Source organism: Balaenoptera musculus, chromosome 1, assembly GCF_009873245.2.
Source record: "Balaenoptera musculus isolate JJ_BM4_2016_0621 chromosome 1, mBalMus1.pri.v3, whole genome shotgun sequence".
Classification (NCBI taxonomy): Eukaryota; Metazoa; Chordata; class Mammalia; order Artiodactyla; family Balaenopteridae; genus Balaenoptera; species Balaenoptera musculus.
The window spans coordinates 80224292-80242411 of record NC_045785.1 but is presented as its reverse complement, the minus strand read 5'-3'; the positions used below and the strand labels follow the sequence as shown (position 1 = coordinate 80242411).

General features: G+C 36.1%; 1 protein-coding gene across 1 annotated transcript in view; it reads left to right on the top strand.

The window, feature by feature from the left end:
• HFM1 (helicase for meiosis 1) overlaps positions 1–18120 on the top strand; it is a 136775-nt gene that overhangs the window by 96093 nt on the left and 22562 nt on the right. Inside the window, exons 32-33 of the mRNA XM_036833641.1 lie at positions 13227–13307; positions 13554–13669. Coding sequence (XP_036689536.1) covers positions 13227–13307; positions 13554–13669 — 197 coding nt within the window. The remainder of the gene's footprint in view (positions 1–13226; positions 13308–13553; positions 13670–18120) is intronic.

Genomic DNA, 18120 nt, shown 5'->3' with positions numbered 1-18120 from the left:
CAAAAGAGGACATAAACAGTAATTGCAGTGAATGATGGCAAAAGAGGACATACAGAACTACTCTGTGAGCTGAGGAGCACTCATCCTCCTCTTTAAAGAATTCAGAGGAGCTTCCACTTCTGGGTAGGATGTAGTAATTTGGGGCAGGCCAATGCTCTGATAGGAGCAATTATAAAAGCCTACATAAGTTATAAAAATTACAGTTTTTAGGACATCTGTGAAAGCAAACTAAAGGGACTAAAATTCCAGAGAGGGAGAGCCATTCCAGGGCTGAGGAGTCAAGGATCCATAGGCTCTTAATTAAAAGGCCGGGTAAGCCATGCCTTAAGAAGGGTTTTATATGATCAGCTACTCACCATGTTTGCCTGACAGAGAAAAAAAGAAACCCTCTCTGGTGGAATATAACATAATCTGGAATCAGTAGATATGTCTGCCATACAATAAAAAATTATGAGACCTGCAAAGAGGAAGGGCCATGCGACTCATAATTAACTATATAGGAAAATGAAGCAACTCTGTGGATGATTCAAATGGTGGAGTTGGCAGTTAAAGATTGTAAAGCAACTATGATTAATATTTTCAAGAAAATAGAGGAAAAAAAGACAAAATGAATGAAATGATGGAAATTTTAACCAGAAAATTGGAATCCATACAGAGATTTAAGTGAACTTCCTAGAACTGAAAAATAAAATATCTGAAGTGAATAACTCTTTGGGTAGGTTTAATAATAGATTGGATATGGCCAAACACAGGATTTGTGAACTGTTAGACATATCAATAGAAAATATCTAAATGGGAGCCCAGAGATAAGAGAACAGAAAGAACAGAAAAGAGCATAATACTCAAAGTGCTAACATATGCATAAAGTCTGAGAATCAGTGTAGAGAAAGAATGGGACAAATGCAATATTTAAAGAGACAATGGCTGAGAACATTCCAAAATAATGAAAGAAAGACATCAACTCACAGAGTTCAGAATTTCAGCAAACCCAAGCAGAGACAAATACATAGAAAACCACACTGGGGCACAGTATAGCAGAACTGCTGAAAATCTTAAAAAGCAAACACAGAAAAACTACACACTACCCTCAAAGGGCAACAGTGAAACTGACAACTAATTTCTCAGCAGTGATGATGGAAACCAGAAGATAATGGAATAAGCTTCAGAATGTTACCAGCCTAGATTTCCATGTGCAGTGAAAAATATCCTTCAAAAATGAAAGTGAAATAGCGACATTTTGAGAAAAAAAATAACTGAAGGAATTAATTATTACTGCTAAATTTATCAGCCAAATTTATTGGATTTGGTTCTTTGAAAAGATGAATAAATTTAAGAAGTCCCTACCAAGACTGATATAGAAGAGATAAAACATGAATTAACAATATCAGACTTCCCTGGTGGCACAGTGGTTAAGAATCCGCCTGCCAATGCAGGGAACATGGGTTCAGGCTGTGGTCCGGGAGGATCCCCCATGCCGCAGAGCAACTGGGCCCATGTGCCACAACTGCTGAGCCTGCGCTCTAGAGCCTGTGAGCCACAACTGCTGAGCTGCGTGCCACAACTACTGAAGCCTGTGTGCCTGGAGCCCATGCTCCGCAAGGGGAGAGGCCACCGCAGTGAGAGGCCTGCGCACTGTGGTGAGGAGTGGCCCCCACTCGCCACAGCTGGGGGTGGCCTGCATGCAGCAACGAAGACCCAATGCAGCCAAAACTAAATAAAATAAATTAATTAATTTTAAAAAAATATCAAGAATGAAAAAGGTGATATCATTACAGAGCCTACAGGCGTAAAAAAGACCCCGACAAGATATTATGAATAACTTTATACCAATAAATTTGACATAATTTGGGTAAAAAGGAACGAATACCTTGAGGAGAAATCTTACCAAAACTGACAGAAGAAATAGAAAATCTGAGTAGTCTTAACACTAATAATGAATTTGAAGTAATTAAAAAAAAATCTTTCCATAAAGAAACCCTGAGGCTTGGATAACTTCATTGGTAAAATTTCCCAAATATTTAGGAAGAAATAACATCAAACTTACCCAGACTTTTCCAGAAAAAAAGAAAGAATATTTTCTAATGTTTTAATTTTTTTGAAGGCCAGCATGACTTTGATTTCAAACCCTGACAAGGACGTTAAAAGAAAGAGAAATTATTCATCAGTCTATTCATGAATATAAAGCCAAATGTTCTTAACAAAATATTAGCAAGTGGAATCCAGCCACATATTTAAAAAGCATAATACAGCACAATTAAGTATGGCTTATTCCATACATGCAAGAGAGCCTTAGCATTTAAAAATGGATCAATATAATCCTTACATTAACAGGGCAAAGAAAAAAAGGAAAAAAACATGTGATCCTCATGATAGATGTCAAAAAAACTTTGACAAAAATTCAATGTTAATTTTTCATTAAAAATATATAGCAAATGTCATACACAATAGTGAAATATTTTTAAACTTTCCTATTTAAATGGAGAATGATGAATGTTCTCTCTTACTATTCAATACTTCTTTTCAACATTGTGCTAGAAGTCCTAGTCAGTACAATTATATAGAAAAAGAAATATAAGGGATAAGGATTAGGAAGAAAGAAATAAACTGTCATTACTTGAAAGCAACATGATTATGTACCTAGAAAATATAAAAGACTCTATGGACACACTATTAGAATTAATATATAAATTTAGAAACATCACTGGATAAAGAGTCAATATTAAAAATTGTACAATAACATCAAAAAAGAATAAAATACTTAATAAATTTAACAAAATAAGTGCAAGATGTGAACACTGCAAACTTCAAAATACCATTGTAAGAAATTAAAGACCTAAATAAATGAAAAGATATGCCATGTTCATGGATTGGAAGTCTGAATATCATTAAGGTGGCAACATTTCCCAAATTAATTCACAGATTCAATACAGTCCCTATCAAAATTCCAGCTTTTTTTTTTTTTGGCAGAAATTCACAAGCTGATTCTAAAATTCATATGCAAATGTAAGGGACTCAAAATAGCCAAATTAATCTTTAAAAAAAAGAACAAACATGGAGACTCACAATTCCTGATTTCAAAACTTACTATAAAACTACAGTAATCAAGGCAGTGTAGTACTAGCATAATAATAGACATATAGATCAATAGAATATAATTGAAAGTACAGAAATAAATCCATACATCTATGGCCAATTGATTTTGAACAAAGATGGGGAAAGGATAGTATTTCAACAAATAAGGCTGGGCATCTGGATAGCCAGTTGAATTAGTTTGAACCTCTGCTTCATACTATATATAAAAATTTTCTCAAAATGAATCAATGACCTAAAGATAAGAATTAAAACTGTAAAACTCTTAGAAGAACACATGGGTGTATATTTTCTTGATGTTGGATTAGGCAGTAGTTTATTAGATATGGCATCTGAAGCTCAAGCAACCAAAGGAAAAAAAACAGATGAATTGGACTTTATCAAGGTTAAAAATTTTTGTGCTTCAACTGACACTATCAAGAAAGTGAAAGACAACCCACAAGATGAGAAAATACTTGCAAATCATATATCTGATAAAGGACTAGAATCTAGTATATATAAAGAAATCTTGCAACTCAACAATAAAAACATGAATAACCCAATTAAAACTGGTCAAAGAATTTAAGTAGACATTTTTCAAAGAAGAGCTACAAATGGCCAATATACAACATGAAAAGATGTCCAACATCATTAATCAATACCGAAATTCAAATCAAAACCACAGTGTGGTATCACCCAGTAGGATGGCTTTAATAAAAAAGATGAACAGTAACAAGTGTTGGCAAAGATGCAGAGAAATTGAACCCCTCATGCTTTGGTAGTGGGGATATGAAATTGTGCAGCTGCTTTGGAAAACATTTTGTCAGTTCCTCAAGAAGTTAAACATAGAATTACCCAGGAATTCCTCCTCTAGGTATATATCCAAACAAATTGAAAAATATCATACAAAAACTTGTACATGAATGTTTATAGCAGCATTATTGATAGCAGCCAAAAAGTAGAAACAACCCAAATATCCATCAACTAATAGATAAGTAAAATGTGGTATATTCATTCAATGGAATATTATTCAGCCATAAAGAGGAATAAACTACTGATACATGCTACAACATGGATGAACCTTAAAAACATTATGCTAATGAGAGAAGCCAGTCACAAAAGATCAGATATTGTATGATTCCATTTATGTGAATGTCTAGGATAGGCATATACATAATGACAGGAAGTAGATTAGTGATTCCAGGGACAAGGGGTAGGAAGAAATGAGGAGTGACTACTAGTGGGTTCATGATTTCTTTTTGTGGTGATGACAGTGTTCTGGAATTAGATAGTTATGATGGGTGTATGACCTTGGAAATATACTAAAAACCCACTGAATCATGTACTTTAAAAAGGTCTTTGTGGTATAAATTCTATTTCAATTAAAAAATTTAAACATCAGTTGTATTACTACTTACCAGCAAAAAAATGATAGAAATCATAATTCTGAAAATACCATTTACAATAGCATTAGAAATCTCAAATATCTAGTAATACAGTAGCAAAAGATATGAAAGACCACACTACAGGAAAACTAGAAATCTCATGGTGTATATGTTTAGATATATAAAAGGAAGAAGGTTTCTGCCTATCTTTCAATGACTCCCTTTTTCTTAGAACTGACTGCCACATCACAGAAGTAGGTTGTTTGTCTTGTTTATACTGCATTGTCCTCGGACCCCCGTTCTGGCCACTATTTTTCTGACAGCAAAATTATCAGGAACCAGGGTGACCTTCTTTCATTCAGTTCAAAGTCCAAATTCCTAGAAGAAAAGAAATACCTCAGTTTAAGAAAGACAATTTAGAATTAGGACTGCACTAAGAGAATATAAAATCAGAGCTGTCAGTGGCCATCCTTTACCATGCACAGAAATAATCAAAGATAGCTGGACCATGTAAGAGAAGACTAAAGCAGAGGTACAGAAAGAAGCAAAGGTGAGGAGGCCAGAGCTGAAGGTCTGATGACTTTCCATTTCTTGGTTTCAGTCCCTCGTGATGCCTAGCTGCATTGCTGCTTTTGGATTCTGTGAGATAGCTATGTTCATGTAATACATTTCCACCACCCACCACATGGGTTTTTTTTTAAATAGCTTGAATTGTTTCTGTTGCTTGCAACTGTAGTGAAAATTAGGATGTTTACTATACTTCCTACTAGCATGAGACTTTTATGAGAGCAAAAGTCCCCCACATTTTCAGCATAACCCTGTGGAAAACAGAAAAAAGATGCTTCCTATCAGGCAAATGTTTTATTATACACATACCCCCTTCACATACATATATTATATATACAACCATCCCAAATCTTATGAACATTCTGATTATATAATTCAGTTCTTATATGCAAATTCAAGTATCCCCAAATAAAGGTGTATAATTATACCTTTATACATAACATACATACAGTATCTGCATTTTCTTTCTCAGTAACTTACACAGTGAAGGAGTCATAGATTTACCCTACTAAGGTTGTGACAACAGCCTTTTCAAAACAATACAAATTTCAGTTTTTCTGACCTCTTGTCAGACCATTTTATTAAATGATAAAAACTGATATTTAGTTCAGAGAATATAGTTTCTAAATGATTGTTTCCAAATGTGCTTGTAGGTTCAACAAATATTTTAATATTTTATATTGTCAAATAGTAGGACCATATTTAAAAACAGAAGTATGCACCTTAGAGTACAAATATAATTAGAAATTTTTTTTATGCTTCCTACAACTCTTTCAAAAAAAAATTTTTTTTTAGTTGTTTCTCACAGTTATAGTCCAAGAGATAAAATTTTTGTAAAATTTTAGGAAAAATATTTTTACTATTTTTAAGATTAGGCAGTGTGAAAAATACACCTTTTTAGTTGTAAAATTTTTTATAACTTTTATTTTTAGCATTTAAACTTCTTATCCTTTAAAAGCGTTCTCAATAAGAAGTATGGGCTTTGTTTACTTTGAAGAAAATTGATTTGACATTAATAAGTTCATCTGCATTTGCTATGCCATTTTGAGTGTGAAAATTTAATGTACTTGAAGAATGCAAGGATAAAACCAGTGCCCGAGCACTTTGGAAGTGTGCACATTTAAATACTAGTCAAAAGGCAATCTGCTTTTCTTTGTACTCTTTGGTGTATACATGCATTAAATTGCAAAATCAAGGACTCCAATTCATTAGTGCTATCCTTTTCTTGATAAATAACAAAATGATAGTGTAATATTTGACAAAAAAATTGAAAGGAGATTTGCTTTCTCACTTAAAAAGTAAAATTGTAAAGTGCATAAATATGGTTAGCATATATCAGGAACTGCAAAATAAAAAGTAATATTCTTTTAAAAATATTAATTCCAGTAGCTTATGCACAGACCACATTATTTGAATTTATAGTTAGGATGTGAAGCTGTGTCAGGGATGCCTCCTATTTTTAATTTGTTTTTTCTGGATTTTTTTTTTTAAGCAACTGACTCTTACCCCACTGGTCATTATCGACCCTGTTAAAGTAATTTTTTTTTAAAAGGAATTCCTTTATTTTTATTTATTTATTTATTTATTAAATTTATTTTTGGCTGTGTTGAGTCTTCGTTTCTGTGCAAAGGCTTTCTCTAGTTGCGGCAAGTGGGGGCCACTCTTCATCGCGGTGCGCGGGCCTCTCACTGTCGCGGCCTCTCTTGTTGCGGAGCACAGGCTCCAGATGCGCAGGCTCAGTAGTTGTGGCTCACGGGCCTAGTTGCTCCGCGGCATGTGGGATCTTCCCAGACCAGGGCTCGAACCCGTGTCCCCTGAATTGGTAGGCAGATTCTCAACCACTGCGCCACTAGGGAAGCCCTAAAGTAATTTAAAGTATTTACTTCAAATACATTTCTAGTTCACATTAATGCTTTATTTTGCTTTAAATACTTAGAAACTGGAACTTTAAAAACATGTAAATTAATATATTATGTGACAGAACTAAGAAAATATATGCATTTCAGATTATGATAGTGATGGAGTATGGGATCTGTTAATTTTATACCTAAGTGTACAGCTTAGGTCAGTTTTCTCTCAGAACCTTATTTTTCCAATTGACAATCTCTGTTAAGCTTGTGTTTGTTAATAAGACAAATTCAGACAGTTCTCAGGACTTAGGGAGTGGAGCTGGGGTGGAGGAGCACTTATATTTTCTAAGTATCATTTCTAACAGAAATATAGTAGAAGTTTTTGTCACTTAGGTAGTAATAGCCATATGCTAGTATTCTGTAAACAAACTTGTATATGGTTCTCATTCCTAGCAAGACTTGCAAACACTGCCTTGAAATTTTGGGGTGTCACCAGAATCTCTATAATTAGATTTCCAGATCCTAGTTAGTTTCCACCACTGGGAACAAATGTGTAGTCATTGTGCACCATCTTGTGGTAATGTTTAGAAGTTCATCTATTAGAAATTGCTGGATAAGGGACAAAGTGACTCCTTATCACTTACTTCAAAACAACAACCTTCAAGGCGTTTCCTCCTATTCTTCCCACCCCACAAACAGTAGATTCCTTCCCTAAGTAAATTAAATGCATTATATGGGGAGAACTAAGGTAGCTAGTATAACTAGTAAAGCAGGGTGTTTGAGAGATCAGGCTCTGGAATTAGACCACCTGAATTAGAATCTCAAATTTGCTACTTATTATTTCATAGTTTTGAACATGTTACTTAACCTCTTTATGAATTAATTTTCTCATCTGTGGAGATATAATAGGACTGCTGTATAGGCAGACAAACAAGGATGAAGAGACATTTGAGGAAAATTTGGAACATGTGAAAGAAAGCCCAAAATAAGTAAACAGAAAGTGGACGAAAGAACAACAGGATAATTCAGAGATGTAATAAAACGTAATATAAACTAATCAGTAACATCAGAGAAATTAAAGACTAAATTGAAACCATAAAACAGAATAGCATGCTGTGAAAAAAAGAACAATTAAAGAAGAAGAGCGAGCACAGGGAAGTAAAAATTATGATTCGAAAAAAAAAAATAGCTTAGCTGGAGGGCCAGAAAATAAAATCAGTATAATCTGAATGAAAGCAAAAAGACAAGGAGACAGAAATCATGAGACAAGAGGGCAATCTGGAGTCTGATACCTGACTAATAAAAGCCCCATAAAGGGGCTTCCCTTGTGGCGCAGTGGTTGAGAATCTGCCTGCTAATGTAGGGGACACGGGTTCGAGCCCTGGTCTGGGAAGATCCCTCATGCTGCGGAGCAACTGGGCCCGTGAGCCACAACTGCTGAGCCTGCGTGTCTGGAGCCTGTGACCCGCAACGGGAGGGGCTGCGATAGTGAGAGGCCCGCGCACCGTGATGAAGAGTGGCCCCCGCTTGCCGCAACTAGAGAAAGCCCTCGCACGAAACGAAGACCCAACACAGCTAAAAATAAATGAATAAATAAATAAGTAGAGTAGCTATTAATTTTTTTAAAAAAGTTCCAGAAAGACAGAACAAACAAATCAGAATAAATAATTTGAGAAGATTCACTAGACTTAAAGTGAGACATATATCTGCGCATCAAAAAGGCTTACTGAGTGCTGGTTAGGATGAATGAAAGGATCTACAAAGGAAGCAACGTTTCAGAACATCATGGATAGAGAGAAAAATCATAAATGCTTCCAAGGAACAAAAATTGAAGTAGTTTTAATGTTTTTATCAGCAACACTGGATGGTAGAAGACAGTGGACTTAAAAATCCAGGGGGAAATGATTTCCAACCCCGTGTTATATACCCAGGAAAATTATTAATTAAGTGTGAAAGTAAAATAAAGACATCTTAATACATTCAAGGATTCAGAAAATTTAACTCTCATACATCCTTTCTTAGGCAGTTGTTCTAGGATGAGCACAATCAAACAAAGCAGTTAACCAATAAAGAAAAAGTCAAAGAATCCAGCAATAGTGGATTCAGCCCAGAAGCTTAATGAAAGGAAGTTCCAGGATGACAACTATAGCACAGGCCTAGATTGCATTGGGAAGAAGATGGAGCGCTCAAGAAAGGAGATATATATTTGGGGAGTAAATGGGTGAGGTGTTTTCATATAGTTGCCTTTATCTTTGAAATATTTGAATGAACTAAAGAAACTTTAGGTAGATATTGCTAGACTAAAAGGAAGGCAGTAAAACTTCAGGGAAAATAATATGTTGCTCAAGAAAGAAAAGCACTCCACTTGATTCTGCATTAAAAATATTTTTACCTCTATGTATCTCTCAAATTAGTCCATTCTCTTTGAATCTACTAATACTACCACTCTAGACTGTTACTGTAATTTTCTTTTATCTGCTCCATCCTCTTTCAAATCCATTCTCCTACAGTAGCCTCTTAACTAGTTTTCTTGCATCTACTCTGTCCTCTCTCAAATCTGTTCTCCATACTACACTCCATAGATTGCTTTTTTCAAAATGCAAATTCAGTTATGTCCCTTCTTTGGTTAAAACACTTCAGTGGCTCCACATAGCTCTTAGAATAAAAGATCCACATCATTAACATCCCCTACAAGGTTCCATACTATCACTTAGTCAATCAGTTCCTAAGTAGCAGTGGGGTGCCAGCTGCTATGTAGTCTTGCCTCACCTCCATAGGATTGACTGGTAAGGACACAAGAGACCCAAATATATTTAGACAGTTTATTACTTACACAGACAGCAAAACATGATCAGCATGGTATCAGCTGCATGCATCCATAATCCCGGAGGATGACACTGAACTGGAGGGACCAGATGACGAGAATGATGGGTTGCTTTGTTTTTGAGGAGTCAACTCTAGGCTGCAGCTAAGCAACTTTACAGCCTACAGCTGTACCTGAAAGGGTCAAGGTGGAAAGTCCTGTGCCTTACTAGAACCAGGAGACAGATGAGAAACTGCCTCATGGCAGCCTTATGCAGGATAGGCAGCCTCCTGCAAGCTAAGGAGGCAGATGAGAAATAGCCTTTAACAGTTCCTCGCAAGACTGCCTATCTTGATATGTCTCAGGGAGGATCAGAGGGCATTCTGTAACTAACTGAGCCTTGCCTAGGTGGAGACATGCAATCACCAGGGTGCCATGGTGGAGCTGTTTCCCTAGGAATACAGGCTGATCTTTCTACCACTGTAGTCTCATCTCATGCACTCTCTTATTTTCTGAGCGTCAGCCACATTGACCTTCTTTTAATTTCTCCACGTGCCATGCTTTCTCTTGTTTAAAGCTTTTTCATATGCTATCCCTTTCTTTCTCCTACCCCTTTGCCTTGTTAATGCTGCTCTTTTTTCAGTCCTCAGTCCAATTATCACTTCCGTAGGAAAGTCTTCCAAGACGTTCCTGACCAGGACCATTCCCCCTGTTATATAGCATTGTGCCCCTCTCCTTCATAGCACTCAGAACAATTTTATATTTACTTGTATAATCTTTAATTAATGTAATAGTAGAGATAATACATACACTAATATATTAGTTTATTACTTAATTCTAAAATGCTATCACATACGTAATTTCATTTTATCTTTTTACCTCTGTGAGGTAACAAAACAGGTAGTATTATTTTTTAAAATAAATTTATTTATTTATTTTTGGCTGCTTTGGGTCTTCATTGCTGTGCGCGGGCTTTCTCTAGTTGGGGCGAGTGGAGGCTACTCTTTGTTGCGGTGTGCGGGCTTCTCATTGCGGTGGCTTCTCTTGTTGTGGAGCACGGGCTCTAGGTGCACAGGCTTCAGTAGTTGCAGCACACGGGCTCAGTAGTTGTGGCGCACGGGCTTAGCTGCTCCATGGCATGTGGGATCTTCCCAGCCCAGGGCTCGAACCCATGTCCCCTGCATTGGCAGGCAGATTCTTAACCACTGCACCACCAGGGAAGTCCAAAACAGGTAGTAGTATTTTTAATCCCTGTTGTTGTTGTTGTTGTTGTTTTTAACAGAGAACAATCCATATTAGAACTCATGTTTTCTTACTCTATTTTAGGGTGCCCTGTACTTCACTACTGTGTTTTTTCATGTAAATACATTAAATATAAAGTAGCATACAGTAGGTGAGAGGGGCAAAGAAAATGCCATAAGGGCTTGAAGGAGAGAGAAATCACTTCCAACTTAGGTGATCAGTATAGATCTCCATGATAGAGGTGCCATTTGAGTTGGTCTTGAAAGCTGATAGATAGGCTTCTGGTAGACAAAGAAGGGTCTTCTAAGACAAGAGGTAATATCAAAGGTACAATCATAGAAAGGCTTGGGACTATTTGAACACTAATGGCAAGTGAATGTATTTTTTTGGATGTAGGGTTAATATGGGTGCTAGAAGGGAGGCTAGAATTACATTGTGGGGGACCTTAAATGTGGAATTAATTTTGTTGGCAGCAGGAAGTAACTAACGTTTCGAAGTGGGCAAATGATCTGATCAGAGTTGAATTTTGGGAGGATTAATTAAGCAACAGCATATAGATAAATTGTAGCATGGTAGGACTGGATTCAAGGAAAACAGAAATCATGAACTGGGGCAAAACTTCTCAACCAGTAAGCCGTGACGTACCTTGTAAAGTATAACATTGAAACCTTTCAGACAAGGATCACTAGGAGCATACCTGTATTTGAGGAAAGTTAGGTATTTTTTAATTTGCTGCAGCAAAGGAGAACACAGCACCTGCAGAACTGTGGGTCATCTCAGGGAATTGGGAGGAGCCTATTATAGGAGTTCAGCTTGTGCCAGGTGATTCTTAGAAGGGTTTGGGAGAAGCAGAGGTCAATTCTAGATTGGGTGCTATCAGCAAGTGGGATATTGGATATTTTGGTATATCTTACCTTGGAGATTGGAGAATTAAAAAAATAGTAGTCATTTGTGTTAGCCAGAAGAGGGAGATGTTTAGTTATTTTTGTGGTTCTTCAGCGTCCTTGTCTCTACTTTCAGAAATAATTACACACTAGTCTTATATCTGTCTTCTACTATGATCATAGAGTGGCCTTATCTGAGTATTGTTTATATTCTGCCGAAATTGTTTATGTTCAGTTGGGAACACTATGGTTCAGCTGTCAGCTACCAGCTGCCAGCGATATTTTATTACTTTTTCAGTACCCAGTACATTGATCTGCTCAGCCCTCAAGGCATCTAACCAGTTGCCTCATATGGTGAGCAGCCTTATTCATTTACCCCTGGGTGCTATACATATATTATCATTGTTTAGATGTGCCATGCCTTGAAAAAGTTGATTGAGCAACACACTGATAATGAAGAGTAAAGGACCAAGAAAGATTACAAAGGTTTTCAAAGCTCTTCACTACCTCCAACATTTCTAATTCATTTAAAATCTGTGCTCCAGCAAAAATAAACTGATTTGTTTCTATAGTCTGTGGTTTGCTGCCTTTGGATATTATGCTCTCTGTCTGGAACATCTTCCTCTGGTCCCCTTCTCATGTCCAGATCCTGTCTGTCCTTCAAGGACCACTTCAAATGTCTCTCCCTTCTCCCATGTTACTCGGAGGGTTAAAATCAAGAAAAAGCGTACTTAAATATAATAAATGAAGAATAGATTATATATTTGGATATATTAATTCTAGCTTAGAGGGGTCAAGCTGGAAGCAATCTCTCCTTTCTATGAATTCATATAGCAAATTTGTTTATATCCCTAAGCACTTATTTCTAACATTTATTAAATATGCATGGTGTCCTATCTACTAGCTGCTGTCAGTGGTACCATCAAAATGCCATGAGGTTTCCTTCTTTCTGGGTTCTTCAGGCTTAAGTATAAAGTAGAAAAAAAAGTTTCAAAACTCCACCCTCATTCTTATCTCATTCAGCAGGAGTTAACTGATGTTCAGTGATATTTGGTTCTATTTATATCAGGGAGGTTAAGAGAAGCTTATAGGTGACTCAGTGCTCCTTGTGAAAAGCTGGGATGGGCCCCATAGTGAGGCAGGGACTGATTGTTATCAGAATATCTTTTTAAAAATACATATTAAAGGGGTTAACTTTTGAGGGAGTGTGAAAATCATAATCTTTTTGTACTGCCAGAAAATATTCTGATTGTTATCAGGGTATCTTTTTAAAAATACATATTAAAGGGGTTAACTTTTGAGGGAGTGTGAAAATCATAATCTTTTTGTACTGCCAGAAAGGACAGAGCTGGATAAAAATTAATTATAATTAGTCACATTAATAGATGTACTGAAAAAGAGGCTTTCTTTTCTTATATTAATTTAGGAATGACTGCCTGCAAAAAACCTGGGAACCGAGAATGTAAACATCACTGTAAAAATAAACATACATGTGGACATGACTGCTGTGAGTTCCATAAAACAAGTTTATTTCAGGTTTTAAAAATTGAAAGGTCATTGAAGAATAGTAATAATATCCTAATTATCTATGTATGATATTTATATTATGCAGCTTATAACTCAAATAATTTTCTTTCTTTTGTGGTTAACATTTTTAAAAAGTAAATATTAGATTAGAAATTTTGAAGAAATTTGGCTTTATATGAACAATACATAAAGTTTAACTTAAAGAATCTAAAATTTCTTTTCATAGGTAAAAATGGAGTTGCACAGAAGTCAGAAATGAAAGAGTCAACAGTTTCTTCATATTTATCTGATTTAAGGAACAGAAATGCTCTTTCATCTCTTCCTCCAGTGAAACGTCTAAAGGTTAGTTTTTTTTAAAATTATTTTTTAATTTTTTTATTTATGGCTGTGTTGGGTCTTCGTTTCTGTGCGAGGGCTTTCTCTAGTTGTGGCAAGCGGGGGCCACTCTTCATCACGGTGCGTGGAAAAGGTTAGTTTTAATAACATTTATCCCTTGTTCTGTAATTAAATGTATATGAATATCCCTTTATTCTGGGTATCAATTAGGTAGGTATCCACAGAGTACTTTAGAGTTACATAAAGGCTTGAGTAGGAAAATGACTATTATTCATAATACTGTTTCTATAGGAAAAGATACTATAGTTTTTAATAATTAATCTATAAATCCACTTTTGGCGCATAGGGGCATAGTTATACATCCCTTTCCTTCATTAACCTCTTTTTTTTTTTTAAACCAGAGAAGAGGGATATGTTGCTTGCTTTGGTTCAGCAATTGAAACTAGAAACTCTTGCCCTTTTGTGGCTCCATCTGTGGTGGACTGCGCTGGAAAGTCTGAAGTTGATTTTGATTCATGCACATAGATGAGTACTTAGCAAGAGTCTCCCTTTCAAGTGATGAAGAAATGGGAGTCCCTACTGATTGATAGGCTAGTCACTAGCAGACTTACTCTAAGCCTAAGTCATCATATCCAGGGCAAAATAATTGATCAGGCCACAAAACAGAGCCAAGAAAATGGCAGAGTGCCTGATTCTTTTCTAGGTCTTTTTTTTTTTTTAACATGTTTATTAGAGTATAATTGCTTTACAATGGTGTGTTAGTTTCTGCTTTATAACAAAGTGAATCAGCTATACATACACATATATCTCCATATCTCCTCCCTCTTGAGTCTCCCTCCCACCCTCCCTATCGCACCCCCCCATCCCACCCCCTAGATGGTCACAAAGCACTGAGCTGATCTCCCTGTGCTATGCGGCTGCTTCCCACTAGCTATCTATTTTACATTTGGTAGTGTATATATGTCCATGCCACTCTCTCACTTCGTCCCAGCTTACCCTTCCCCCTCCCTGTGTCCTCAAGTCCATTCTCCACATCTGCGTCTTTATTCCTGTCCTGCCCCTAGGTTCTTCATAACCATTTTTTTTCTTTCTTTCTTTTTTTTAGATTCCATATATATGTGTTAGCATACGGTATTTGTTTTTCTCTTTCTGACTTCCTTCACTATGTATGACAGACTCCAGGTCCATACACTCACTACAAATAACTCAATTTCGTTTCTTTTTATGGCTGAGTAATATCCCATTGTATATATGAGCCATGTCTTCTTTATCCATTCATCTGTCGATGGACACTTAGGTTGCTTCCATGTCCTGGCTATTGGAAATAGAGCTGCAATGAACATTGTGGTACATGACTCTTTTTGAATGATGGTTTTCTCAGGATATATGCAATGCCAACTAGTGGGATTGCTGGGTCGCATGGTAGTTCTATTTTTAGTTTTTTAAGGAACCTCCATACTGTTCTCCATAGTGGCTGTATCAATTTACATTCCCTCCAACAGTGCAAGAGGGTTCCCTTTTCTCCACACCCTCTCCAGCATTTATTGTTTGTAGATTTTCTGATGATGGCCATTCTGACTGGTGTGAGGTGATACCTCATTGTACTTTTGATTTGCATTTCTCTAATGATTAGTGATGTTGAGCATCCTTTCATGTGTTTCTTGGCAATCTGTTTATCTTCTTTGGAGAAATGTCTATTTAGGTCTTCTGCCCATTTTTGGATTGGGTTGTTTGTTTTTTTGATATTGAGTTGCATGAGCTGCTTGTAAATTTTGGAGATTAATCCTTTGTCAGTTGCTTCATTTGCAAATATTTTCTCCCATTCTGAGGGTTGTCTTTTGGTCTTGTTTATGGTTTCCTTTGCTGTGCAAAAGCTTTTAAGTTTCATTAGGTCCCATTTGTTTATTTTTGTTTTTATTTCCATTTCTCTAGGAGGTGGGTCAAAAAGGATCTTGCTGAGATTTACATCATAGAGTGTTCTGCCTATGTTTTCCTCTAAGAATTTTATAGTGTCAGGTCTTACATATAGGTATTTAATCCATTTTGAGTTTATGTTTGTGTATGGTGTTAGGGAGTGTTCTAATTTCATTCTTTTACATGTAGCTCTCCAGTTTTCCCAGCACCACTTATTGAAGAGGCTGTCTTTTCTCCATTGTATATTCTTGCCTCCTGTATCAAAAATAAGGTGACCATATGTGCGTGGATTTATCTCTGGGCTCTGTATCCTGTTCCATTGATCTATATCTCTGTTTCTGTGCCAGTACCATATTGCCTTGATTACTGTAGCTTTGTAGTATACTCTGAAGTCAGGGAGCCTGATTCCTCCAGCTCCATTTTTCTTTCTCAGGATTGCTTTGGCTATTTGGGGTCTTTTGTGTTTCCATACAAATTGTGAAATTTTTGGTTCTAGTTCTGTGAGAAATGCCATTGGTACTTTGATAGAGATTGCATTGAATCTGTAGATTGCTTTGGGTAGTAGAGTCATCTAAACAGTGTTGATTCTTCCAATCGAAGAACATGGTATATCACTCCATCTGTTTGTATCATCTTTAATTTCTTTCATCAGTGTCTTATAGTTTTCTGCATACAGGTCCATGTCTCCTTAGGTAGGTTTATTCCTAGGTATTTTATTCTTTTTGTTACAATGGTAAATGGGAGTGTTTCCTTAATTTCTCTTTCAAATTTTTCATCATTAGTGTATAGGAATGCAAGAGATTTCTGTACATTAATTTTGTACCTGGCTACTTTACCAAATTCACTGATTAGCTCTAGTAGTTTTGTGGTAGAGTCTTTAGGATTCTCTATGTATAGTATCATGTCATCTCAAACAGTGGCAGCTTTACTTCTTTTCCAATTTAGATTCCTTTTATTTCTTTTTCTTCTCTGACTGCTGTCACTAAAACTTCCAAGACTATGTTGAATAATAGTAATGAGAGTGGACAACCTGTCCTGTTCCTGATCTTAGTGGAAATGGTCTCAGTTTTTCACCATTGAGAATGATGTTGGCTGTGGGTTTGTCATATATGGCCTTTATTATGTTGAGGTAAGTTCCCTCTATGCCTACTTTCTGGAGGATTTTTATCATAAATGGGTGCTGAATTTTGTCAAAAGCTTTTTCTGCATCTGTTGAGATGATCATATGGTTTTTATCCTTCAATTTGTTAATATGGTGTATCACATTGATTGATTTGCGTATATTGAAGAATCCTTGCATTCCTGGGATAAACCCCAATTGATCATGGTGTATGATCCTTTTAATGTGCTGTTGGATTCTGTTTGCTAGTATTTTGTTGAGGAGTTTGCATCTATGTTCATCAGTGATATTGGCATGTAGTTTTCTTTCTTTGTGACATCTTTGTCTGGTTTTGGTATCAGGGTGATGGTGGCCTCGTAGAATGAGTTTGGGAGTGTTCCTTCCTCTGCTATATTTTGGAAGAGTTTGAGAAGGATAGGTGTTAGCTCTTCTCTAAATGTTGGATAGAATTCTCCTATGAAGCCATCTGGTCCTGGGCTTTTGTTTGTTGCAAGATTTTTAATCACAGTCTCAATTTCAGTGCTTGTGATTGGTCTGTTTATATTTTCTCTTTCTTCCTGGGTCAGTCTTGGAAGGTTGTGCTTTTCTAAGAATTTGTCCATGTCTTCCAGGTTGTCCATTTTATTGGCATATAGTTGCTTGTAGTAATCTCTCATGAACCTTTGTATTTCTGCAGTGTCAGTTGTTACTTCTTTTTCATTTCTGATTCTATTGATTTGAGTCTTCTCTCTTTTTTTCTTGATGAGTCTGGCTAATGGTTTATCAATTTTGTTTATCTTCTCAAAGAAACAGCTTTTAGTTTTATTGATCTTTGCTATTGTTTCCTTCTTTTTCTTTTTCATTTATTTCTTTTTCATTTAAGAAAAATTTTATTTTCATTTATTTCTTTTTCATTTATTTCTGATCTGATCTTCATAATTTCTTTCCTTCTGCTAACTTTGGGGTTTTTTGTTCTTTTTCTCTAATTGCCTTAGGTGTAAGGTTAGGTTTTTTATTTGAGATGTTTCTTGTTACTTAAGATAAGATTGTATTGCTCTAAACTTCCCTCTTAGAACTGCTTTTGCTGCATCCCATAGGTTTTGGGTCGTCGTGTTTTCATTGTCATTTCTTTCTAGGTATTTTTTGATTTCCTCTTTGACTTCTTCAGTGATCTCTTCGTTATTAAGTAGTGTGTTGTTTAGCCTCCATGTGTTTGTATTTTTTACCGATTTTTACCTGTAATTGATATCTAGTCTCATAGCTTTGTGGTCAGAAAAGATACTTGGTATGATTTCAATTTTCTTAACTTTACCAAGGCTTGATTTGTGACCCAAGATATGATCTATCCTGGAGAATGTTCCATGAGCACTTGAGAAGAATGTGTATTCTATTGTTTTTGGATGGAATGTCCTATAAATATCAATTTAGTCCATCCTGTTTAATG